The following is a 23709-nucleotide window of genomic DNA, read 5'->3' on the forward strand; positions in this document are numbered from 1 at the left end:
CTGAAAGAGTCTATTATGTGCCTGAACGAATCTACAACTCGCTGAACATGTCTATATAATCCTCAAAAACCCTGTAATGTTTTCACTAAACTATAACTTCTCGAAACACAATTCATACAAAGTCAGAGAGCTTTGCTTCATCACGGCATCACCAAACACGACTTAATAAAATTGCATCTCACTCTAAAACTCACTCTCTATAAATTCTCCATTGATTGGCACTACGAGCGAGCCACAGAGCAAACCGAAAAGCCAATGAAGATTCCCCATTTTCCCGATCTTAACTCAACCCCACAGCACTTCGTAATAGAATGGATCACTACACGCACGTTTTATCACTACAGCTATCCAGGCACTGTACTGCTACATTCGTGTCCTACTCGCTTGACCGCTTTTCTGAAAGTGTCCTGACGATCATTCGTGAAAGCCGAACACACTCGCGTTCCCAGGCGCTCAGCTCCTGAGTTACCACTAAGGGTGCCTTCTAGGTTGTCGTCACAACAAACTGTACAGTTTATTCCCGAGTTTCAATACTGAGCTACGAGTAAATTAACATAATTCGGACAAATTAAAACGATAACAAGATTGATAAAAGTAAGGCTGTGCTCATTACGTTACGGTAGCGTTATGCTTAACGCCTGTTTATTTATTTGTATGCCAGGGCAGCATTTTTTTGTACTCCTAATTTAATTGCTCTCCAAGAGAAATTGATAGACAATTTTGTCTGAATTTTAATTCTGTTCGTATAGTTAGCAAAGTCGAAAAAAGATTGAATACTTATAAGAATATTTTCAATAATTTAAAATAACTACTGAAATAATTCTTAAGACATAATTATGAATATTAGTTTTTTAATTGTATTATTTTTATTATTATTTTTATTATTATTATTATTATTATTATTATTATTATTATTATTATTATTATTATTATTATTATTATTATTATTATTATTATCATTATTATTATTATTATTATTATTATTATTATTATTATTATTATTATTATTATTATTATTATTATTATTATTATTATTATTATTATTATTATTATTATTATTATTATTATTATTATTATTATTATTATTATTATTATTATTATTATTATTATTATTATTATTATTATTATTATTATTATTATTATTATTATTATTATTATTATTATTATGATTATTATTATTATTATTATTATTATTATTATTATTATTATTATTATTATTATTATTTTTATTATTATTATTATTATTATTATTATTATTATTATTATTATTATTATTATTATTATTATTATTATTAGCCATGTTACGCTGCTCCAATATTACGTGGTGGACTGATACTTCCTTTTGCTGCACTTGTAAAAGATGCATTCCTCTAGCACCGGCGAGGTTGATCGTTTCCAGGAGATTGAGCGGAAACTAATGCTAATATGCTTGAATGAACGGACCTAACTGTAAATGGCTCTCACGTTGTGTAGTGAAAAAGTCTTGAAAGTTCTACACGCTGAGAATACTGAGCAACTTTCGTTTGTTCATTTGATGTTGCATGATGGTTTTAGATCACCGTTAATTAGATTATGCAAGCATCTTCTAAGAACAGTGCCGTTTAATAACATTCTATCATGCATGTTTCTTTCGGTTGTATAAATGCAACGATCACGGGTTATTGAGGATTCACATCAAGAATGATTTATTTTTACTCAAAAACAGCGAAGAAAAAACACAATTCATCATTTTAATTAATTTTGATTATTGGACGATTTATTGAATTATTTAATATGAATATGAGACCTACAAAAACTACTCATGCCGCTTACAGTTAACTTTGCTTCCCAGCTAGGCCCGGGATGATAAGCGTTTGGTTGGTACCATTGGTTCCACTTTCTCGATCTACACGGTTCGACTTTTGATCTATGGGAAACACAATAAACAATGCACATATATTGGCAATAAATAAACATATAAATTCCAGCTACCTTTAAAGCTTCCAAAGATATGATTCTGCAGCGCAGAAGTGGGGAGTTCAATGAGCAGACAAAGCACCAATGCCATCAGGTAGGACATAACCGTTGCTCCAAACACCAGAGAAAGCTGTAAGTGCAAAGTGATCGACAGTAAGTATCAAACTGATCTCCTTCGCCCGCCTACCTGTCTACTTTACCGTCAGTAAGTCACTGTAATGAACCGGTGTCCGTACACTGGCAAACATAAAGCGCATCACAAACGGATGCACCAGGAACGCACCGTACGTCAATCTTCCGAGCGGTTCAAAGAACGGATAGTTAAGCATACGCTTCACCACACCGTTCACACCGTAAATGCAGCCAAGAATCACGATCCCTATACCGATGCCATACAGACTCTTTGACATGATAAAATACGCAGCCATCCACACCGATGGCGTGGGGAAGTCATTCACGTAGAACATGTAGGACGGCAGCCAAGAGAGGGGAACGATCACGATAGTAAGATGCCACACGATGCTAAATACTTTACTTTGCGCCAGATTGATCGATCGTTTCTGCAGCTCGTTGTAGACAAGACCCGTCAGGACGCCCTGGATGTAGTTGCCGAAGGATCTTTACGATCGTAACCAGCACAATCAGTGCGATGATGAATATTTGAAACTCGGCACCTAGGTACCATGCCTGCTGGACACACTGAAAATATAGATGAACTTTTAGAGAGGGAACGAAACGAGCTTTTGCTTTTCTACGATAATCTTACTGGTTCGTCAGCATGTACGTAGTTGTTGATGTACAGTAGGTTCGTCCACCAGTTCCGGCGGCAGAATGTTTGCTCCGTTTCGGCGCCCCAGCGCCACAGTGGGCCAGTTTGCAGCTTCAGCAGCCACGTGGCATGCAGCAATATCACGAACGCATACACCGGTGTTAATCTGAAATGTTTTGGATAATATGAACAACATAATAAAAATATATGGAAAATAATGAAACGTCTCCTTACCTGACGTAACGATAGAGGATCGCAAATGGAACGTAAAGGAAGCTGACTTTTCCCTTCCGCTTCTCGGAAAAACTGCAAAACTTTACTGCCAACAGTACGCCGCTCATTCCAAGAAACGTTTGTGTGATCTGTCCACCGTTCGTGAGTATCATGCTGCCTACGCTGTGCATCATCTTGCATAAACAAAAGCGCAAAACATCACAAGGGGCTATGAGTTTTTTTTTTATTAATTTTATTTTATTTTTAGACTTACTCTCTCATGCTTTTCCAAATCAGTGGTCGGTGTAACGACTAGAAGTAAGGAGGTATGACCAAAAATTACCAGTACTATTGTGAGAAATCGGAACGCATGGAAGAAGCGCAGCTTTTGGTTTAGTTCGTCCTTCGATCGCGACGTTAGCCGGTACCAGTTGCGTTGAATAGAGAAGGACACACAAACCATTTTACCTTTGGAAAAGCAGATTGAATTATCAGCTTATAAATGCAAAAGAGCTTTGCGGAAATAGCATACGTTTGCTGTCCAACGGATGTCGGTAGTGGTCGGAGGTTCGTTTGTAGTTGATCGAGCTATCGTACCAAGAGGAAAGCGTCACAAAGCATACGAGCGCGCATAGAACGATGAGGAAGGACATATCGAGTACATCTGTAATTTGATTAATAAAGGTATTTAAAATGAAATGATATTAAACACTGTAACGGCCGAGCACAGCACTGTGGTGTGATGCAGTGTTTTAATTCACGCAGGTTATTGTATTATACATTTTTAATTATTTCACGGCATTTTTACTGCTATAGGTTACAGTTTCAACCTACCCAAATTACTCAAAACAGAAAAGAGCAGGCAAACACACAGAATAAGAATGAAAATATCAAAGCAAAGCACTATTAAGACGAACCGGCAACACGCGCAATTTATAAAAAATAGCTACGGTGTCCGGTGAAAAAAACGGAAACGAATAATGCGGCCGTCAAAGTGTGAAGAGTGTTTTTTACGCTATCCTACCTATAACAACCTCATCGGTGGATTTATCACACGATAGTATCTCGGTATAGGCAACCAAACCGTACGTATCGTTAAGCTTCTTGTTGACGCAAATTTCCAGGACATCTTGATAGGCTTCCCGGTACGTAGAAATGTCTTCCAGTATGCCATCATCGAGTTTGTACTACAGAAAACATAGCGCAAAGAAGAAATTACATTCTATCCTATCATTTCTATTCCAATCCACCGCAACACCTTCATCATACCCGAACATCAATCGGGAATGGCTCCACCGTTAGTGCATTTCTTTCCGCTGGTGAGAGCTTTTCAATCGCTTTTTGACACCTTTTGATGCAAACACCCCATTTGAGCACTTGATGGTTATAGTGGCGCTTATAGTCGCTGGAAAACTCCTGAAAGGCAAGCAAAAATATAGCATTGGCTTGGATTGTAAAAAAAATGATCTTCAAGAGCACAACAATACCTCAATCAGCTTCCAAAGCTCAGACTGGTTGTTGGGCTTCAGTACGACGGACAAACCACAGTACACGCCCGGCGGTTCTCCCGGACCGGGTGACTCGAGACATTCGTCGTAATCATCCATCTGCCAGAGTTTCGGCATACGGTGATACTGTGATTCTGTGTAGAATGTGAGATTTAAGTTTATTTTTTGTTTATCGTTGGGAGGTCGCACAAACCAGACGGTCACAATGGAAAGCAATCGACGTTGTAAGTGAAAGTAATGGAAATGGAGTAATATCAAAAGTGAAAGGAGCAAAAAACATGTTGCCTTACTGTCGTGGTACTTTTATTCAGTTCAAGGTTAATCTTCGTGAGGAGGTTAACTTTGCGCTGACTTTTGTTTCGACAAAATAACAAAAGCATTACCAGGCTATGAGGACGTACTTCAAAATTAAATATAAATGCTTGAATATACTTTCAAGTGTTTGAATAATGTTTCCACTAAACTATAACTTCTCTAAATACATTTAAAAGTCAGAATGTTCTGTTTCATCACGAAATCACCAAACACGACTTAAGAAGATTGCATCTCACTCTAAAACTCACTCTCTATAAATTCTCCATTGATCAGCACTACGAGCGAGCCACAGAGCAAACCCAAAAGCCAAAGAAGATTCCCCATTTTCGCGATCTTATCTCAACCTCACAACACAACACAATCTGGTTTAAATTAAGCTCGTTATCCAACTCAGTGCGACACTTTCAACGGTGTTACGTCTTCGTGTGGTTCGTAATATGATGAATAAACACACGCGTTTTATCACAACAACTATCCGGGCACTGTACTGCTACATTCGTGTCCTACTCGCTTGACCGCCTATTCGATAGTGTCCTGAGTCTCCTGACGATCACTCTTTAAAGCCGATCACACTCGCGTTCCCAGGCGCTCATCTCAGGAGTTACCACTAAGGGTGCCTTCGACCCGTCATAACATTGTATAACTGTACAATCGTTGGCAACAGTAAGGATCAGCCCTTAACGCTACGGTAGTGTTATTCATAACGCCTGTTTATCTCAAACCCGAGTAGCAGTTCTACTAAAGGCATTTTGTAATCTTCCTCGATGGGGAATTTGATAGACAATTATTTCTGAATATTTAGTATGTTCACATGATTGATACAAATAACACAAATATTGAATAGTTGTGAAACTATTTTTAAGAATTGCATATAACAACTATAATAATTCATAAAACATAATTATCGAAACAAGTTGTAATATTATTTTGGTAGAATTATTTTAAACAGTCTAAATAGCATAAAATTCAATAGAAATAAAAACTTTAAAAATATATCTCTTTTCAATAATTTATTGAATACATTAAAACAATGTTACATATTCTACTTTTGGTTAAATTTCAATCAAATTTTGAATGTTTGGTTTTACACGCCGCGAACACGGAGAATCTTTAGTATGTTGAGTTACGGTTGCGTGATGGCTTTAGATAACATATCTAATTACCGTTTAGTTGGTTATGCAATGCAATGGGATGGGATCCGAAGCCCCTCGAGGGATAATACAGGCTCTCCCATCCAACTCCTATTCCGACACGTCCTCGTCGTGCAGAGTGGTAACGTGTGCCACCACATATCCAAGCTTGGGTACACGGGCTTGATCCAACCCCTTGAGCGGATGGTGGCATATGGCAAACCAGGAGGGGGTGGGTTTCCCGGGTAACTGGATGCCTGAACGTCTGGGGGTTGGGGGGGGGGGGGGTGGAAACTCGACGCTAAACAAAACGGTCACGTGATTGGTCACGGCCAATCACCCAGTCCCATGAAGCAACTGACTACAGTAAACCAAAGAAATTTTCGAAACGGATTCAACGATACCGACCCTACGCAATGCCCCAGAACTACTCTAAGAGAGATTATGCAAGATTCTTTTAAGAGCAGTACCGTTTTGAAAACATTCTATCTTCCTTACCACCTAGCCGGATACTCAATCCTTGCTACGGAGGGACGATCCATTCTGGGCTTGAACCCATGACAGGCCACATGTTATTGAGTTGTTCGAGTTGACGACTGTACCACGGGACCGCCCCCTATCATATCCCTATTCTATCATACATGTTTATTTCGGTTTTATAAATGCAAAGAGAACGGTTTATTTATGATTCACACTTATTATGATTTATTTGTGCCCAAAATAGCCAAGAAAAAACATAATGACGTATCATTTTAATTAAATTCGGTAATTGAACGATTTTATTATTTTATATAAATATGAGACCTACCAAAAGTACTCATGCCGCTTACAGTTTACCCTTTTTCCCCTCATGGCCTGTGTTTAGTAGCGATTGATTGGTACCATTGGTGACAGTTTCTGGATCCACGGGGCTCGACTTTTGCTCTATAAGAAACGCAATCAACAATGTACAATCAGTGACCTTAAATAAACATATAAATTCCAGCTACCTTTAAATCTTCCAAAGATATGATTCTGCAGCGCAGTAGTGGGGAGCTCAATGAGCAGACAAAGCACCAATGCCATCAGGAGGGACATAACCGTTGCCCCAAACACCAGAGAAAGCTGTAAGTGCAAAGTGATCAACAGTAACTATCAAACTGACCTTCCTCGCTCGCCTGCTTGTCTACTTTACCGTCAGTAAGTCACTGTAGTGAACCGGTGCCCGTACACTGGCAAACATAAAGCGCATCACGAACGGATGCACCAGGAATGCACCGTACGTCAATCTTCCGAGTGGTTCAAAGAACGGATAGTTAAGCATACGCTTCACCACACCGTTCACACCGTAAATGCAGCCCAGAATGATGATTCCCATACCGAAGCCGTACAGATTCTTTGACATGATAAAATACGCAGCCATCCACACCGATGGCGTGGGGAAGTCATTCACGTAGAACATGTAGGACGGCAGCCAGGAGAGAGGTAGGATCACGATGGTAAGATGCCACACGATGCTAAATACTTTACTTTGCGCTAGATCAATCGATCGTTTCTGCAGCTCGCAGTAGACAAGACCCGTCAGCACGCCCTGGATGTAGTTGCCGAAGTTGATGTGCGTCGGGATGTATGCGTGCAGGTAGTACTTGTCGTACCAAAGAAGATAACGTTGAGCTCTGCGTTGTGGAATGAGTTGACAGATAGTTTGAGTGGTTAGTTTCACCTACTAGCGCATTACACGATCATCTTACTCTAAGGTGACAAGGTACGTTCCCTCAAGCTTTTGGTAGTAGATGAACAGCGCGGGAATGACGTAGCCTGCAAGTAGCATCAATCCCAGTATAAGGACCTTTGCACGGGGGATCTTTACGATCGTAACCAGCACGATCAGTGCGATGATGAATATTTGAAACTCGGCACCTAGGTACCATGCCTGCTGGACACACTGAAAATATAGATGAACTTTTAGAGAGGGAACGAAACGAGCTTTTGCTTTTCTACGATAATCTTACTGGCTCGTCAGCATGTACGTAGTTGTTGATGTACAGTAGGTTCGTCCACCAGTTCCGGCGGCAGAATGTTTGCTCCGTTTTGGCAATCCAGCTCCACAGAGGGCCAGTTTGCAGCTTCAGCAGCCACGTGGCATGCAGCAATATCACGAACGCATACACCGGTGTTAATCTATATGTTAAATTATATTATGAACTACATTATTAAAAATATACGTTATTTAATAAAAAATATTCTCACCTTACGTAACGATAGAGGATCTCATATGGAACGGAAAGGAAGCTGACTTTTCCCTTTCGCTTCTCGACAAAGCTGCAAAATTTTATAGCCAACAGTACGCCACTCATGCCAAGAAACGTTTGTGTGATCTGTCCACCGTTGGTGAGTATCATGCTGCCTACGTTGTGCATTATCTGGCATAAATGAATGTGCAATAGCGTCGTAAGAGGATGTAAGTTTTTTTTCAATTTTATTTTATTTTTATACTTACTCTCTCGAGCTTCTCCGTATCGGTGGTCGGTGAAACAGAAAGCAGCATAGTGAAATGACCAAAAATTATCAACGTTATTGTGAGAAATCGGAACGCCTGGAAGAAGCGCAGCTTTTGGTTTAGTTCATCGCGCGATCGCGACGTTAGCCGGTACCAGTTGCGTTGAATAGAGAAGGACACCCAAACCATTTTACCTTTGGAAAAGCAGATTGAATTATCAGTTTCAAAATAAGAATTTACTTTGTGGAAAGAGCATACGTTTGCTGTCCAACGGTTGTCGGTAGTGGTCGGAGGTTCGTTTATAGTTGATCGAGCTATCGTACCAGGAGGAAAGCGTCACAAAACATACAAGCGCGCATAGAACGATGAGGAAGGACATATCAAGTGCATCTGTAATTTTAATAATACGGTATATTATAATAACATAATTTTTAAGAGGTTTTAAAACGCTATCTTACCTATAACAACCTCATCGGTGGATTTGTCACACGAAAGTATCTCGGTATGAGCGACCAAACCGTACGTATCGTTAAGCTCCTTATTGACGCAAATTTCCAGAACATTTTTATAAGCCGCTCTGTACGTAGGAATGTCTTTCAGTATGCCATCATTGAATTTGTACTGCAGAAAACATAGCGCAAAGAGGAAATTACATCCAAACGTATCATGTTAACCGTAACACCTTCATCATCCAGCCTCAGTTTAAAAAAAGTCACCTTATCTGTTCGTCCCTCTATTGGTCAAATATTTTCACCTATCTTTGTCCACGTCTTCATTCCCTTTATTGTGGTAGCGAGCATGGCTTGTCCCCATACACAAAAAAGGTAACCCATCTGTCATTTCCAATTACTGCGGTATCTCAATACAATGCACAATAACCAAGATATTTGAGAATATTATCCATACTTATGTGTTTAAATTCACCTCTTCTACTATTATCCCTCAGCAACATGGCTTTTTTCCTAACCGTTCTACAACAACTAACCTTCTGTCCTTATCTCTTTCGTATCATCCCAGTTAGAATCAGTTAAACAAGTTGATACTATTTATACTGATTAAATCTGCATTTTATCGTATTCTTCATTCCCTACTTCTAAATAAAATTTCACAACTTGACGTCAATAGTCTTTTTGTATCTTGGTTACGTTCTTTTCTATGTGATCGTTCGTATAGTGTTAAATTTAATGATCTATTTTCGACTCCCTTTTCATGTAGTGCAGGCGTACCGCAAGGTAGTGTCCTAAGCTCTTTGCTGTTTATAATTTTTAATAATGATTTCCATACTGCCCTCCCTCCTGAGTGTTTCCTCTGCTACGCAGACGACCTCAAAGTCTGTCTCCCAGTCTCCTAGTGATTGTATTTCCTTACAAAATATTCTTGTTCGTTTTTCCTCTAGGTGATCTAGTAATTCCCTCACAGTATGTCCTGATAAGTGTAACGTCATTTCGTTTAGTCGTTCGCAGTCTCCAATTACTCACTCGTACGTTCTAAATTCTGTGCAAGTCAATCATGTTTGTGTCGTAAAAGACCTCGGTGTCTGGCTTGACAGGGGTCTCACCTTTAGCCATCACATTGACTCAACTGTCAATCAAGTCTTTATGCCTGAAGACTCTGTTCTGCTCTCTGGTCAGATCGATTCTGAAGTACTGCTCAGTAGTCCGATCCCCTACAGCTCGGACCCACGTGGAACGTATCGAGCGGGTGCAGCGATCGTTCACTAGGTTTGCTCTATGCAAATTCCTGGGTGGATTGTACTCCCCTATGCCTCCTTACGAGAACAGGTGTTGGCAGCCTGGCCTGGAACTATTCGAAAACCGCCGTTCCCATGCCCAGTACTCCTTTACTGCCGCATTACTCCTTGGTAATATTGATTCTCCATCCCTCCTTTCTTCTATCCCTTTCTTCGCCCCGAACTGTGTCCATAGTAACCGCCCTCCCCTAGTGATCCCATTCCGCGAACTGCAGTGGGCCGTAATAACCCTCTCCTTCGTGCAATTCGTCGATTTAACTGTGTATACTCTATGTTTGATTTCATCCTTCCCTTATCCTCTTTCTGATCCCGAATCAGAACCCTCCATAATCCCAAGCTGACTAAATTTTTGATAATTTGTGTTAATTTTTGCTAGGTTATGAACATAGATAATAAGTATTATTTAAGTATTTGTGTAACCAAAACGTAGACAAATAAATATAAATATGAATATGAATATCATACCCGAACATCAATCGGGAATGGCTCCACCGTTAATGCACTTCTTTCCGCTGGTGAGAGCTTTTCAATCGCTTTTTGACACTTTTTAATACAGACGCCTCGCTTCAGCACTTGATGGTTATAGTGGCGCTTATAGTCGCTGGAAAACTCCTGAAAGGAAAGCAAAAATATAGCATTGGCTTGGATTGTAAAAAAAATGATCTTCAAGAGCACAACAATACCTCAATCAGCTTCCAAAGCTCAGACTGGTTGTTGGGCTTCAGTACGATGGACAAACCACAGTACACGCCCGGAGGTTCGCCCGGACCGGGTGATTCGAGACATTGGTCATAATCATCCATCTGCCAGAGTTTCGGCATACGGTGATACTGTGATTCTGTGTAGAATGTGAAATTGAAGTGGTTTTTTTGTTTATCAGCTGGATTGACACACTAACAGATGGTCACAATCGAGAGCAATCGATGTTGTAAGTGAAAGCAATGGAAATGGAGTAATATCAAAAGTGAAAGGAGCAAAAAACATGTTGCCTTACTGTCGTGGTACTTTTATTCAGTTCAAGGTTAATCTTCGTGAGGAGGTTAACTTTGCGCAGTCTTTTGTTTGGACAAAATAACAAAACATTACCAGGCTATGAGGACATACTTCAAAATTAAATATAAATGCTTGAATATTCTTTCAAGTGTTTGAATAATGTTTCCACTAAACTATAACTTCTCTAAATACATTTAAAAGTCAGAATGTTCTGTTTCATCACGAAATCACCAAACACGACTTAATAAGATTGCACCTCACTCTCAAACTCACTCTCTATAAATTCTCCATTGATCAGCACTACGAGCGAGCCACAGAGCAAACCGAAAAGCCAAAGAAGGTTTCCCATTTTCCCGATCTTAACTCAACCCACAACACAATCTGGTTTAAACTAAGCTCGTTATCCAACTCAGTGCGACACTTTCAACGGTGTTACGTCTTCGTGTGGTTCGTAATATGATGAATAAACACACGCGTTTTATCACTACAGCTATCCAGGCACTGTACTGCTACATTCGTGTCCTACTCGCTTGACCGTCTATTCGATAGTGTCCTGAGTCTCCTGACGATCACTCTTTAAAGCCGAACATACTTGCGTTCCCAGGCGCTCATCTCCTGAGTTACAACTAAGGGTGCCTTCAACTTTCCCGTCGCAACAAACCGTATAACCGAAACTAAACTAACATAATCCGGACAGATTTAAATGGTCGCAGGTTTCTCAAAAATAAGGATCAACTTTCTAGGTTATGGTAGCGTTACGCGTAGCGTCTGTTGATCTCAAATCTCAAGCAGCATTTGTTAATCGTCTTCGATTAGCAAATTGAGAGACAATGATGTCTTAATATTTATTCTTTTTTTATGAATGATCTCTAAAAATCTCTGATGATGGTGTTGTTTTTATTTCGAAAATAACAATGCAAAGAAAGGATTATTGATGATTTACAATAAGAATGCTTTATTTTGAATCTAAAACAGGGAAATAAAGCACAAAATACATCACTAAATTAAATGTTGCTTATTGGACGATTTATTTAATTATTTTGGGTTTTGGACCTACAAAATGCACTCATGTTGCTTATAGTTCACTTTTCTTCCCCTCAAAGCCTGGGCTGATGTTACCATTGGTGGCAGTTTCTGGATCCACGGGGTTCGACTTTTGCTCTATGGGAGACGCAATCAACAATGCACAATCAGTGACCTTAAATAAACATATAAATTCCAGCTACCTTTAAAGCTTCCAAAGATATGATTCTGCAGCGCAGTAGTGGGGAGCTCAATGAGCAGACAAAGCACCAATGCCATCAGGAGGGACATAACCGTTGCACCAAACACCAGAGAAAGCTGTAAGTGCAAAGTGATCGACAGTAACTATCAACATGACCTCATTTGCCCGCCTGCCCGTCTGCATTACCGCCAGTAAGTCACTGTAGTGAACCGGTGCCCGTACACTGAAAAACATGAGGCGCATCACGGAGAAATGCACCAGGTAAGCACCGTACGTCAATCTTCCCAGTGGTTCAAAGAACGGATAGTTAAGTATACGCTTCACCACACCGTTCACACCGTAAATGCAGCCAAGAATCACGATCACTGCACCGATGCCGTACAGATTCTTCGACACGACAAAGTACGCAGCCATCCACACCGATGGCGTGGGGAAGTCATTCACGTAGAACATGTAGGACGGCAACATCGAGAGGAATACGATCACGAAGGTAAGATGCCACACGATGCTAAATACTTTACTTTGGGCCAGATTGATCGACCGTTTCTGCAGCTCGTTGTAGATAACGCCCGTCAGCACGCCCTGGATGTAGTTGCCGAAGTTGATGTGCGTCGGGATGTATGATTTCAGGTAAAACTTGTCGTACCAAAAGATATACCGTTGGGCTCTGCGTTGTGGAATGAGTTGACAGATAGTTTGAGTGGTTAGTTTCACATCCTAGTGCATTACACGATCATCTTACTCTAAAGTGATAATGTACGTTCCCTCTAGCTTTTGGTAGTAGATGAACAGCGCGGGAATGACGTAGCCTGCAAGTAGCACCAATCCCAGTATAAGGAACTTAGCACGGGGGATCTTTACGATCGTAACCAGCACGATCAGTGCGATGATGAATATTTGAAACTCGGCACCAAGGTACCATGCCTGCTGGACACACTAGAGAAGGAGGAAGGAATTTTCAAGTAGGCACAAAACGAGCTTTTCTCCACACACGAGCTTACTGGCTCATCAGCATGTACGTAGTTGTTGATGTACAGTAGGTTCGTCCACCAGTTCCGGCGGCATGATGTTTGTTCGGTTTCGGCGCCCCAGCGCCACAGGGGGCCAGTTTGCAGCTTCAGCAGCCACGTGGCATGCAGCAGTATCACGAACGCATACACCGGAGTTAATCTGTAAATTAAATTATGTTATGAACAAAACTATAATAATACATTCAAAGTAATAAAACGTAAAACGTCTTACCTGACGTAACGATAAAGGATCGCCAATGGAATGTAAAGGAAGCTGACTTTTCCCTTCCGATTCTCGGCAAAGCTACAAAACTGTATCGATAACAGTGTGCCACTCATCGCAAGAAACGTTTGTGTGAACTGCACACCGTTCGTGAGTATCATGCTGCCCACACTGTGCATCATCTTGCATAAACAAAGGCGCAAAAGCGTGGCAAGAGTGCTATAAGGTTTAATTTTTTAATTTTTTTATTCTATTTTTTTAAATACTTACTTTTTCAAGCTTTTCTGAATCGGTGGTCGGTGTGAAAGAAAGCAGCATGGAGACATGGCCAATTATTACAAACCATAATGTGATAAATCGGAACGCCTGGAAGAAGCGCAGTTTTTGGTTTAGTTCGTCGTGCGATCGCGACGTTAGTCGGTACCAGTTGCGTTGAATAGAGAAGGACACCCAAACCATTTTACCTTTGGAAGAAAAGAGTGAATTATCAGCTTAAAAATGCAAAAGAGCTTTACGATAATAGCATACGTTTGCTGTCTAACGGTTGTCTGTAGTGGTCGGAGGTTCGTTTGCAGTTGATCGAGCTATCGTACCAGGAAGAAAGCGTCACAAAGCATACAAGCGCGCATAGAACAATGAGGAAGGACATATCGAGTGCATCTGTAATTTTAATAATACGGTATATTATAATAACATAATTTTTAAGAGGTTTTAAAACGCTATTTTACCTATAACAACCTCATCGGTGGATTTGTCACACGAAAGTATCTCGGTATGAGCGACCAAACCGTACGTATCGTTAAGCTCCTTGTTGACGCAAATTTCCAGAACATCGTGATAGGCCTCTCGGTACGTAGGAATGTTTTCCAGTATGCCATCATTGAATTTGTACTGCAGAAAACATAGCGTAAAGAGGAAATTACATTCTATCCTATCATTTCTATTCCAATCCATCGCAACATCTTCATCATACCCGAACATCAATCGGGAATGGCTCCACCGTTAATACATTTCTTTCCGCTGGTGAGAGCTTTTCAATCGCCTTTTGACACCTTTTGATGCAAACACCCCATTTGAGCACTTGATGGTTATAGTGGCGCTTATAGTCGCTGGAAAACTCCTGAAAGGCAAGCAAAAATATAGCATTGGCTTGGATTGTAAAAAAAATGATCTTCAAGAGCACAACAATACCTCAATCAGCTTCCAAAGCTCAGACCGATTGTTGGGCTTCAGTACGACGGACAAACCACAGTACACGCCCGGCGGTTCTCCCGGACCGGGTGACTCGAGACATTCGTCGTAATCATCCATCTGCCAGAGTTTCGGCATACGGTGATACTGTGATTCTGTGTAGAATGTGAAATTGAAGTGGTTTTTTTTGTTTATCAGCAGGATGGTTACACGAATATACGGGTACAATGGAGAGTAATCGATGTTGTAAGTGAAAGTAATGGAAATGGAGTAATATCGAAAGTAAAAGTAGCAAAAAACATGTTGCCTTACTGTCGTGGTATTTTTATTCAGTTCAAGGTTAATCTTCGTGAGGAGGTTAACTTTGCGCAGTCTTTTGTTTGGACAAAATAACAAAACATTACCAGGCTATGAGGACGTACTTCAAAATTAAATATAAATGCTAGAGTATTCTCTCAAGTGTTTGAATGATGTTTTCACTAAACTATAATTTCTCGATACACAATTCATACAAAGTCAGCGAGCTTTGCTTCATCACGAAATCACCAAACACGACTTAATAAGATTGCACCTCACTCTAAAACTCACTCTCTATAAATTCTCCATTGATCAGCACTACGAGCGAGCCACAGAGCAAACCCAAAAGCCAAAGAAGATTCCCCATTTTCCCGATCTTAACTCAACCTCACAGCACAACACAATCTGGTTTAAATTAAGCTCGTTATCCAACTCAGTGCGACACTTTCAACGGTGTTACGTCTTCGTGTGGTTCGTAATATGATGAATAAACACACGCGTTTTATCACAACAACTATCCGGGCACTGTACTGCTACATTCGTGTCCTACTCGCTTGACCGTCTATCCGATAGTGTCCTGAGTCTCCTGACGATCACTCTTTAAAGCCGAACACACTTGCGTTCCCAGGCGCTCATCTCCTGAGTTACCACTAAGGGTGCCTTCAACTTTCCCGTCGCAACAAACCGTATAACCGAAACTAAACTAACATAATAGAGTTAGAGAGTCTAGCTCTAACGTATAGAGTTAGAATTTCGTCCTGCTTGTCAGATTCTTTCACGGGCCTCTCTGGAGTACCTCAAGGAAGCGTTCTCAGCACCCTTCTTTTCCTTTTATTTGTGAATAATTGGACCTCCGTACTCCCTCCCGATGGCTGTCTGCTGTACGCCGACAACTTCAAGATTTTCCTCCCTGTGTCCTTGTCTTTTGACTGTGGTAATCTCCAAACTGTTCGACGCTTCCTTCTCGTTTCTCATCAATCCCTTCCTTCATATCCTATCCGCTGTCGCTTTCTTGGGTTACTCCCCATCGAAGAAAGACATTCCCACATCCGTGCAAGTTTAGCTCCTGTTGATCTTAAATCTCAAGCAGCATTTGTTAATCGTCTTCGATTAGCAAATTAAGAGACAATGATGTCTTAATATTCATTCTTTTCATATGAATGATCTCTAAAAATCTCTGATGATGGTTATGCTTTTATTTCGAAAATAACAATGCAAAGAAAGGATTATTGATGATTCACAATAAGAATGCTTTATTTTGAATCCAAAACAGGGAAATAAAAACAAAGTTCATCATTTAATTGAATGTTGCTAATTGAACGATTTATTTAATTATTTTGGATTTTGGACCTACAAAATGCACTCATGTCGCTTATAGTTCACTTTTCTTCCCCTCAAAGCCTGGGTTGATGTTACCATTGGTGATAGTTTCTGGATCCACGTGGTTCGACTTTTGCTCTATGGGAAACGTAATAAATAATGCACATATAGTGGTAATAAATAAACAATATCTTCCTCTTACCTTTAAAGCTTCCAAAGAGATGATTCTGCAGCGCAGTAGTGGGGAGCTCAATGAGCAGACAAAGCACCAATGCCATCAGGCAGGACATAACCGTTGCTCCAAACACCAGAGAAAGCTGTAAATGCAAAGTGATCGATAGTAACTATCAAACTGATCTTCTTTGCCCGCCTGCCTGCTAGTCTACTTTACCGTCAGTAAGTCACTGTAGTGAACCGGACCCCGTACACTAACAAACATGTAGCGCATCACGAACGGATGCACCAGGTACGCACCGTACGCCAACCGGCCGAGCGGTTCAAAGAACGGATAGTTAAGCATGCGCTTCACCACACCGTTCACACCGTAAATGCAGCCAAGAATCACGATCCCTACACCGATGCCGTACAGATTCTTCGACAAGGCAAAGTACGCTGCCATCCAGACCGATGGCGTGGGGAAGTCATTCACGTAGAACATGTACGACGGCAGCATGGAGAGAGGAATGATCGCGAAGGTAAGATACCACACGACGCGAAATACTTTACTTTGCGCCAGATTGATCGACCGTTTCTGCAGCTCGTTGTAAATAACGCCCGTCAGAACGCCTTGGATGTAGTTGCCGAAGTTGATGTGCGTCGGGATGTATGCGTGCAGGTAGAACTTGTCGTACCAAAGGATATAGCGTTGAGCTCTGCGTTGTGGAATGAGTTGACATATAGTTAGAGTTGTAAGTTGCCCCGACTTTTGATAAATATCTTACTCTAAGGTTACAACGAACGTTCCCTCAAGCTTTTGGTAGTAGATGAAGAGCGCGGGAATGATATAGGCCGCAATTAGCACCAATCCCAGTATAGGGACCTTTGCACGGGGGATCTTTACGATCGTAACCAGCACGATCAGTGCTATGATGAATATTTGAAACTCGGCACCAAGGTACCAACCTTGCTGGACACACTGAAAAATTAGATGAACTTTTAGAGAGGGAATAAAATGAGTATTTGCTTTTCTACGATAATCTTACTGGCTCGTCAGCATGTACGTAGTTGTTGATGTACAGTAGGTTCGTCCACCAGTTCCGGCGGCAGAATGTTTGTTCGGTTTCGGCGCCCCAGCGCCACAGAGGGCCAGTTTGCAGCTTCAACAGCCATGTGGCATGAAGCAATATCACGAACGCATACACCGGTGTTAATCTGAAAGGTTTTGGATAATATGAACAAAACTATAATAATATATCTTTAATAATAAAACGTCTCCTTACCTGACGTAACGATAGAGGATCGCAAATGGAACGTAAAGGAAGCTGACTTTTCCCTTCCGTTTCTCGGCAAAGCTACAAAACTGTATCGCCAACAGTGCGCCACTCATGCCAAGAAACGTTTGCGTGATCTGCACACCGTTCGTGAGTATCATGCTGCCCACGTTGTGCATCATCTTGCATAAACAAAGGCGCAAAAGCGTTACAAGGGGGTATTCTACTACAAGTTTATTCTTTACTTATTATTCATTTTGTTTAATTTACTTACCCTTTCAAGCTTCTCCGAATGGGTGGTCGGTGTGACGGCAAGTAGCAGAGCGGCATGACCAAAAATGACCAGCGACATGGTCAGAAATCGGAACGCCTGGAAAAAGCGCAGCTTTTGGTTTAGTTCGTCCCTCGATCGCGACGTTAGCCGGTACCAGTTGCGTTGAATAGAGAAGGACACCCAAACCATTTTACCTTTGGAAAAGCAGATTGAATTATCAGTTTAAAAATAAGAATTTACTTTGTGGAAATAACATACGTTTGCTGTCCAACGGATGTCGGTAGTGGTCAGAGGTTCGTTTATAGTTGATCGAGCTATCGTACCAGGAGGAAAGCGTCACAAAGCATACAAGCGCGCATAGAACGATGAGGAAGGACATATCGAGTGCATCTGTAATTTTAATAATACGGTATATTATAATAACATAATTTTTAAGAGGTTTTAAAACGCTATCTTACCTATAACAACCTCATCGGTGGATTTGTCACACGAAAGTATCTCGGTATGAGCGACCAAACCGTACGTATCGTTAAGCTCCTTGTTGACGCAAATTTCCAGAACATCGTGATAGGCCTCTCGGTACGTAGGAATGTTTTCCAGTATGCCATCATTGAATTTATACTGTAGAAAACATAGCGCAAATAAGAAATTACATTCTATCCTATCATTTCTATTCCAATCCACCGCAACACCTTCATCATACCCGAACATCAATCGGGAATGGCTCCACCGTTAATGCACTTCTTTCCGCTGGTGAGAGCTTTTCAATCGCTTTTTGACAGTTTTTAATACAGACGCCTCGTTTCAGCACTTGGTGATTGTAGTGGCGCTTATAGTCGCTGGAAAACTCCTTTAAGGGAGGTAGTTGAAGGCAATTAACATGGATTGTGAAATGATCTTCAAGAGCACGACAATACCTCAATCAGCTTCCAAAGCTCAGACCGATTGTTGGGCTTCAGTACGACGGACAAACTACAGAACACGCCCGAAGGTTCATCCGGTCCGGGTGACTCGAGACATTCGTCGTAATCATCCATCTGCCAGAGTTTCGGCATACGATGATACTGTGACACTGGGTAGAGGGTGAAATGTGAGTTGGTTTTTTGTTTATCAGCAGGAAGGTCACGCCAAGCAAAAGCCGCAATGGAGAGCAATTAATGTCGTAATGGAATCAGTTAAAGAAGCAAAAAACAAGTGTTTTTACTATGGCAGTATGATGTGAGAAACACTTTTCTGCGGTTCAAGGTTAATCTTTGCGAGGAGGTCAGCCACGGGTAGACTTTTCTCGGCCTTAATATAGCATAAAGTAATATGAAGATGTTGTCTAATTCATATAATCGAATAATTCATTCCAATTTAATATTCCATAAACCGTTTAATTAATCTTTTCACTTATTCCTCTCAACACTAATGAACAAAGCCAGTGAGCTTTGCTCCATCACCGCAACAAAAAATAAGACCTTAGAATTTTACATCTCAGTACAAAACTCACTCTCGATAAATTCTCCATTGCTCAATACTACGAGCGAGCCACAAAGCAAACCCAAAAGCCATAGAAGATCCCCCATTTCTCCGATCTATTATCTTCACTCTACCACACAGCACATCAATAAACTGGCTTTAAACCTAATCCGCTTATCCAACTCAGTGCGACACTTTCAACTGTACAACCGAAACTAAACTAACAGAATTCGGACAGCTTCAAACGCTTAAGAGCGAAGTGTTCTGTGAGGTTTTTTTCTTGCGACAACCAAATAAAACCTCACAAATTGTCCTTCCACGTGCGTCCACGTTTGCCGCAAGGCCCGTAAGCAGTAAAGTTGTTGTCACCTGCAATGTCGTCATGAAGGCATCTGAAACCATTCGCTTATGTACAACAGCGTCCGCTATGAGGATAAGAAAAAAACCTACTCACATGTTGCTAGTCCTCCATTTGTCATCAGTTGAAACAATTGTACAAAACTATTTAAATAAAGTACAACTACACGGTCTATTGTCATGATTCTTGCTACTTAAAAATCACATTTTCCATTTAAAAAAAAACCCCACCCAATAGTACAAAACTTATCCTACTTTACATATTACTTCTGCTTTGCTTTTACCCCTACAGGACACATTCGGCTTATGTACGGTTTAATCAGCTGTATCATGGGCTGCTCAATGGCAAGAAACACGACCAACCCACCGGCAAAGGCTACCCCCGTCACAATGTACACCCAAGCTATAAACTTTTGCACGTTGATCACACTGTTGAAGTTTTCGCGCAACAGCAAAAACCGCATCACCACATCGTGCAGTACGTACGCACTGTAGGTAAGCTTGCCGAGTGTGGTCAGCAGTTTGGAGCTGAGAATGGTACGCAAAATGCCTGCAGAGAGAGAGAGAGAGGGAGAAGGATGAGAAGTTACTCGTTGATCATTTAATTCGTGTTACAAAAGAGCTTACCAGGAGATTTGTCGATGGAGCGCAGAAAGCACACAGCCACAAAGATACCGATTATGTTTCGGTAAAGCGCACTGTAGAGCGATACCCAGAGGTTAGGTTTTGGGACGTCGATCACATACCAGAGGAAGGAAGATACCGTCACGGCGACCAGTACCGGTGTTACGTATGCGTTGATCATTCGATAGAGCTAGAAAGGAGAGATTAGTGCTTCTTTCTACGATCATTTGAGAACATCTAATGCTTACCCAAAATCGTTCAAGCTGCATCTTGTAGTTCTTTGTGCGATGGTACAGATACCCGGCAATGACTCCGTACAGATAGCAGCCAGTGTTCGCATAGCTTGGTAGATAAATGCGCCTTATCCATGGCTCGTACATGGTCAGGAATTTAGCTTCACTGTAAGAAAAAAATGAGTCAAATTCATCTTTTTCTAAACACATCGATCGCGATCTCCCTTCTTACCTCAGCTTACCCGGCAGCACCGGGTGCAGCTTATGCTGATGCGTTATATACCCGGGAACAGCAAACGACACTAACACTCCGACCAAAAACACTACCCCAACACTCTTGGGCCTTCGGTGCACCAGCACCAGCACACCCATCGCCATTAGGAACAGTTGCAAATCAGCTGCCAAGTACCAGGTGTGCATCAAACAAAGCTCCTTTGGCCACAGAAAATTATTCACAAACAACACATTGGTCCACCAATTCTGACGGCATATGGCATTCTCTGCCGTAAACAGCCGAAACCCGTTCACATTCACATCGAAGCGTACGTTAAGGCTAACGGAGAACAGTAGAAAGAACGCATACACGGGCACCAGGCGCACCAGCCGGTTGAGAATCTTGTTGCCGGCGTAGCGCGCATCGATCGGGCCGCGGTCGGCATCGCGCAGAAAGTTAACGCTCAGCAGATAGCCACCGATCGTGAAGAAGATCTGCACCAGGTACGCGTTCGAGGAGAGGTAGATGCGCATCGGCACATTGTTCGCCAGGTCCTCCAGCTCGCTGTAGTTCTGAGCCGGGGCAACGCTCGCGATCAGAAAGCTGTGCAGCACAATCACCAGATGGTTGACGAGCACGCGCAGCCCATCGATGTACAGCAGATCGCGGTGCAGGGGCGAGTCGGCATCGACCCGCAGGCGCATCCAATTGCGGCGCACGGAGAAAGCGGAGACGATTGCATTTTCTGTACGATGAGAAGGGTCAGTTTTATTGTGGTCAGTAATTGTAAAGGTGATCTTGGAAGGTGTGATGTCGCCTTACCTTGGTTAACGCGACAAACGTCCAGCAACGTGGTGAGGATGAGCGTACTGACAAGCGTCCCCGAGACGGCAAGAAAGATCACCTCCAATGCATCTGTTTACGAAGGGGGAGAAACAACAAAAGGGAATGATCAACAACAAGCCGGTAGAGAGTGTTCGGGCGTCTGTGTGTACACACCGTACGGGCGGGCCGTTTGTTTGGGCTTGGGTCGACAGTACTCGAGGGCCGTGTAACCGGTAATGTTGTAACGCGTGCGCAGCCGCTGATTTACGCACACATTCACCAGCGTTTCGTAGCGCCGCTTATCGGCCGGCATCGTGGGAAACAGCTCATTCGGAATTAGGAACTAAACAAGTGGGAGTGGGAGAAGGAATTAAACAATTTAACAAGATTTGTAGTTCACGGGCAATTAGGGGCTCCAGGGCTGAGTGCATTTGTGAAAAATTGAGGGGAAACTAATGCTAAAAATACTTGAATGGACGGTCGTAAATGTGCTTTGCTCTCACGTTGTGTGGTCGGGAACAGCCGTGAAAGTTCTACACGCTGAGAACACTCGGCAGCTTTCGTTTCGTAGATTTGCTGTTGCGTGATAACTTTAGATAACATACCTAACAGGCGTCTATTAGATTATGCAAGCTTCTTTTAGAATGTAGATGTGTGTGGAGTATTGCAAATGACTCGAAATGTTCCATTTCAACATTGTAAGCTCACTAGTTGTCCGATTACAGTGCTGCGCAATGTAATGTCCGGGAGTTCTAATAACTCCAGAGTGTATACAAAGGTTTTTTTTAAGAATTATACTTCTTCTGAACCATAGCCGATCGTGGAACTGATCCCGAACCCATACAGCTCTTGGAATTGCTCTTGAATGTACACTTGTTGTTCAATTCTTGTTCCGCAACTATTACTGATTCGCTATCAATGCGACAAAGATACCTAAGACCCCACCTTACCGGTCTTGGAATTGACATTGAACTCGTACAGGCTATGCTATTGTTCCCTACTGGTTCCATACCGGTCCTGGAGTTCATTCCTGATGCAAACCTAAACGTAAACCTTGATATTCTTCACTATTTCTGTTGCCTAACAACTAGTAGCACACTTTCGCACATACGGCATACTTACAGTAAAATTCACAGGAATTTCTGGCTGGAAGAGTGTCTTCCTGGTGGCTGCACTTAAGCTTTTCACTTCCTGCTCACAGTCCCGCAAACAGATACCCAGCTCTAGGTACTGCGCCCGATGCTTGTGGACAATTCGATCCGTGCTCTAAATATTGATAAGATACCGGATAAGTCACGAGTCCAGAATCTTCCTCAAACCACAGAATCATCCGAAACACTTTCACCAACGCTGAACTTACTTCCGTTTGTGGCACTACAAATCCGGTCGGAAATTGATCGACACGCAGTATGGTGCGGGCATAGCAGTACACCGATGCGGTCGCTTCACACCGCTCAAAATCATCGTAAATAAAGATGGACGGAACGGAATGCTGCTGCTGGGGATGGGCGAAAGTGATGCAGGTGAATAGCAGCAGCCCTACGAGCACTGAATCCATCACAGCAAGCAGGATCGATCGATCTCTTCAAAGGATTCCCAGTTGAGGTAAGGGAAGAGCGAACCTGCTCTACGAAAGTGCTACCGATGAACTGATCGGTCAGATCCCGAACGAGCTAGGTACAAGCTGACGTGCCCCTGGTGTGCCTCGAACCAGGTACGAGGAGGAGGAGGAGGTGGTACATCGATCAATTTACAATGTTAATCTTAATGCCGTGCAGCATTCTTACTAGTGTGAGTTCACATCATCTGTTTGCCTTCCCTGCCCGTGGCGCAGGCGATCGGAGCTAATGGCTGTAAAGCTCATTGATCGCTTGCCTCTCTCAATTACTACGCCACGATCGGCGTGCTACGC

General features: G+C 41.9%; 6 protein-coding genes and 1 pseudogene across 6 annotated transcripts; all 7 read right to left on the reverse strand.

Moving 5' to 3' along the window:
- Nucleotides 1-1885: 1885 nt before the first annotated feature.
- On the reverse strand, nt 1886-4574 carry LOC4576557 (nose resistant to fluoxetine protein 6; annotated as a pseudogene).
- Nucleotides 4575-6584: 2010 nt separating this feature from the next.
- Nucleotides 6585-8053, reverse strand: LOC133391645 (O-acyltransferase like protein-like; the record flags this gene model as incomplete). The annotated part of the gene is made up of 5 exons (XM_061647075.1): nt 6585-6815; nt 6881-6995; nt 7066-7546; nt 7622-7815; nt 7883-8053. Coding segments are annotated over 5 exons (1059 nt in total), but the record flags the coding sequence as incomplete, so codon positions are not given.
- Nucleotide 8054: 1 nt separating this feature from the next.
- LOC5666850 (uncharacterized) lies at nt 8055-11832 on the reverse strand. Its single transcript, XM_061647074.1, has 7 exons — nt 11387-11832; nt 10804-10958; nt 10586-10732; nt 8829-8991; nt 8629-8760; nt 8371-8564; nt 8055-8293 (listed from the first exon to the last, which is right to left on the reverse strand). The coding sequence occupies exons 1-7, from the start codon at nt 11460-11462 to the stop codon at nt 8117-8119; spliced, it is 1044 nt and encodes a 347-aa protein (XP_061503058.1). The 5' UTR covers nt 11463-11832; the 3' UTR covers nt 8055-8116.
- Nucleotides 11833-12068: 236 nt separating this feature from the next.
- LOC133391008 (nose resistant to fluoxetine protein 6-like) lies at nt 12069-13075 on the reverse strand. The gene is made up of 3 exons (XM_061640544.1): nt 13068-13075; nt 12512-13005; nt 12069-12079 (listed from the first exon to the last, which is right to left on the reverse strand). Exons 1-3 carry the CDS (start codon nt 13073-13075, stop codon nt 12069-12071), a joined length of 513 nt encoding a protein of 170 aa, XP_061496528.1.
- A 1-nt stretch (nt 13076) lies between these two features.
- Nucleotides 13077-15720, reverse strand: LOC5666851 (nose resistant to fluoxetine protein 6). The gene is made up of 9 exons (XM_061640545.1): nt 15351-15720; nt 14763-14917; nt 14545-14691; nt 14300-14462; nt 14100-14231; nt 13842-14035; nt 13581-13753; nt 13340-13508; nt 13077-13274 (listed from the first exon to the last, which is right to left on the reverse strand). Exons 1-9 carry the CDS (start codon nt 15424-15426, stop codon nt 13077-13079), a joined length of 1407 nt encoding a protein of 468 aa, XP_061496529.1. The 5' UTR covers nt 15427-15720.
- Nucleotides 15721-16367: 647 nt separating this feature from the next.
- On the reverse strand, nt 16368-19954 carry LOC5666847 (nose resistant to fluoxetine protein 6). The gene is made up of 12 exons (XM_061647070.1): nt 19576-19954; nt 19001-19155; nt 18787-18933; nt 18542-18704; nt 18342-18473; nt 18084-18277; nt 17819-17991; nt 17582-17750; nt 17321-17514; nt 16771-17251; nt 16582-16696; nt 16368-16517 (listed from the first exon to the last, which is right to left on the reverse strand). The coding sequence occupies exons 1-12, from the start codon at nt 19649-19651 to the stop codon at nt 16432-16434; spliced, it is 2085 nt and encodes a 694-aa protein (XP_061503054.1). The 5' UTR covers nt 19652-19954; the 3' UTR covers nt 16368-16431.
- Nucleotides 19955-20054: 100 nt separating this feature from the next.
- On the reverse strand, nt 20055-23443 carry LOC1270030 (nose resistant to fluoxetine protein 6). Its single transcript, XM_308689.5, has 8 exons — nt 23158-23443; nt 22920-23063; nt 21972-22140; nt 21795-21887; nt 20991-21717; nt 20774-20924; nt 20529-20715; nt 20055-20451 (listed from the first exon to the last, which is right to left on the reverse strand). The coding sequence occupies exons 1-8, from the start codon at nt 23353-23355 to the stop codon at nt 20165-20167; spliced, it is 1956 nt and encodes a 651-aa protein (XP_308689.5). The 5' UTR covers nt 23356-23443; the 3' UTR covers nt 20055-20164.
- Nucleotides 23444-23709: the final 266 nt, after the last annotated feature.

The sequence above is a fragment of the Anopheles gambiae genome, chromosome 2, assembly GCF_943734735.2.
Source record: "Anopheles gambiae chromosome 2, idAnoGambNW_F1_1, whole genome shotgun sequence".
NCBI lineage: Eukaryota > Metazoa > Arthropoda > Insecta > Diptera > Culicidae > Anopheles > Anopheles gambiae.

Bases quoted from the DNA above. Each gene is read 5' to 3' on its own strand.
- LOC5666850 (XM_061647074.1), bottom strand. From the start codon at position 11,462: ATGGGAAACCTTCTTTGGCTTTTCGGTTTGCTCTGTGGCTCGCTCGTA. The intron at 10,959-11,386 runs GTGAGTTTGAGA...CATTCTACACAG, and splicing joins CAATGGAGAATTTATAGAGA to AATCACAGTATCACCGTATG. The intron at 8,992-10,585 runs GTATGATATTCA...TGTTTTCTGCAG, and splicing joins CATTCCCGATTGATGTTCGG to TACAAATTCAATGATGGCAT.
- LOC5666851 (XM_061640545.1), bottom strand. From the start codon at position 15,426: ATGGGGAATCTTCTTTGGCTTTTGGGTTTGCTCTGTGGCTCGCTCGTA. The intron at 13,509-13,580 runs GTAAGACGTTTT...TTTAATTTACAG, and splicing joins ATCCTTTATCGTTACGTCAG to ATTAACTCCGGTGTATGCGT. The intron at 13,275-13,339 runs GTAAGCTCGTGT...CTCCTTCTCTAG, and splicing joins ACGTACATGCTGATGAGCCA to TGTGTCCAGCAGGCATGGTA.
- LOC5666847 (XM_061647070.1), bottom strand. From the start codon at position 19,651: ATGGGGGATCTTCTATGGCTTTTGGGTTTGCTTTGTGGCTCGCTCGTA. The intron at 17,515-17,581 runs GTAAGATTATCG...CTAATTTTTCAG, and splicing joins ACGTACATGCTGACGAGCCA to TGTGTCCAGCAAGGTTGGTA. The intron at 16,518-16,581 runs GTAAGAGGAAGA...CGTTTCCCATAG, and splicing joins TCTCTTTGGAAGCTTTAAAG to AGCAAAAGTCGAACCACGTG.
- LOC1270030 (XM_308689.5), bottom strand. From the start codon at position 23,355: ATGGATTCAGTGCTCGTAGGGCTGCTGCTATTCACCTGCATCACTTTC. The intron at 21,718-21,794 runs GTAAGGCGACAT...CTCATCGTACAG, and splicing joins CGTTTGTCGCGTTAACCAAG to AAAATGCAATCGTCTCCGCT. The intron at 20,452-20,528 runs GTAAGCTCTTTT...CTCTCTCTGCAG, and splicing joins CTCCATCGACAAATCTCCTG to GCATTTTGCGTACCATTCTC.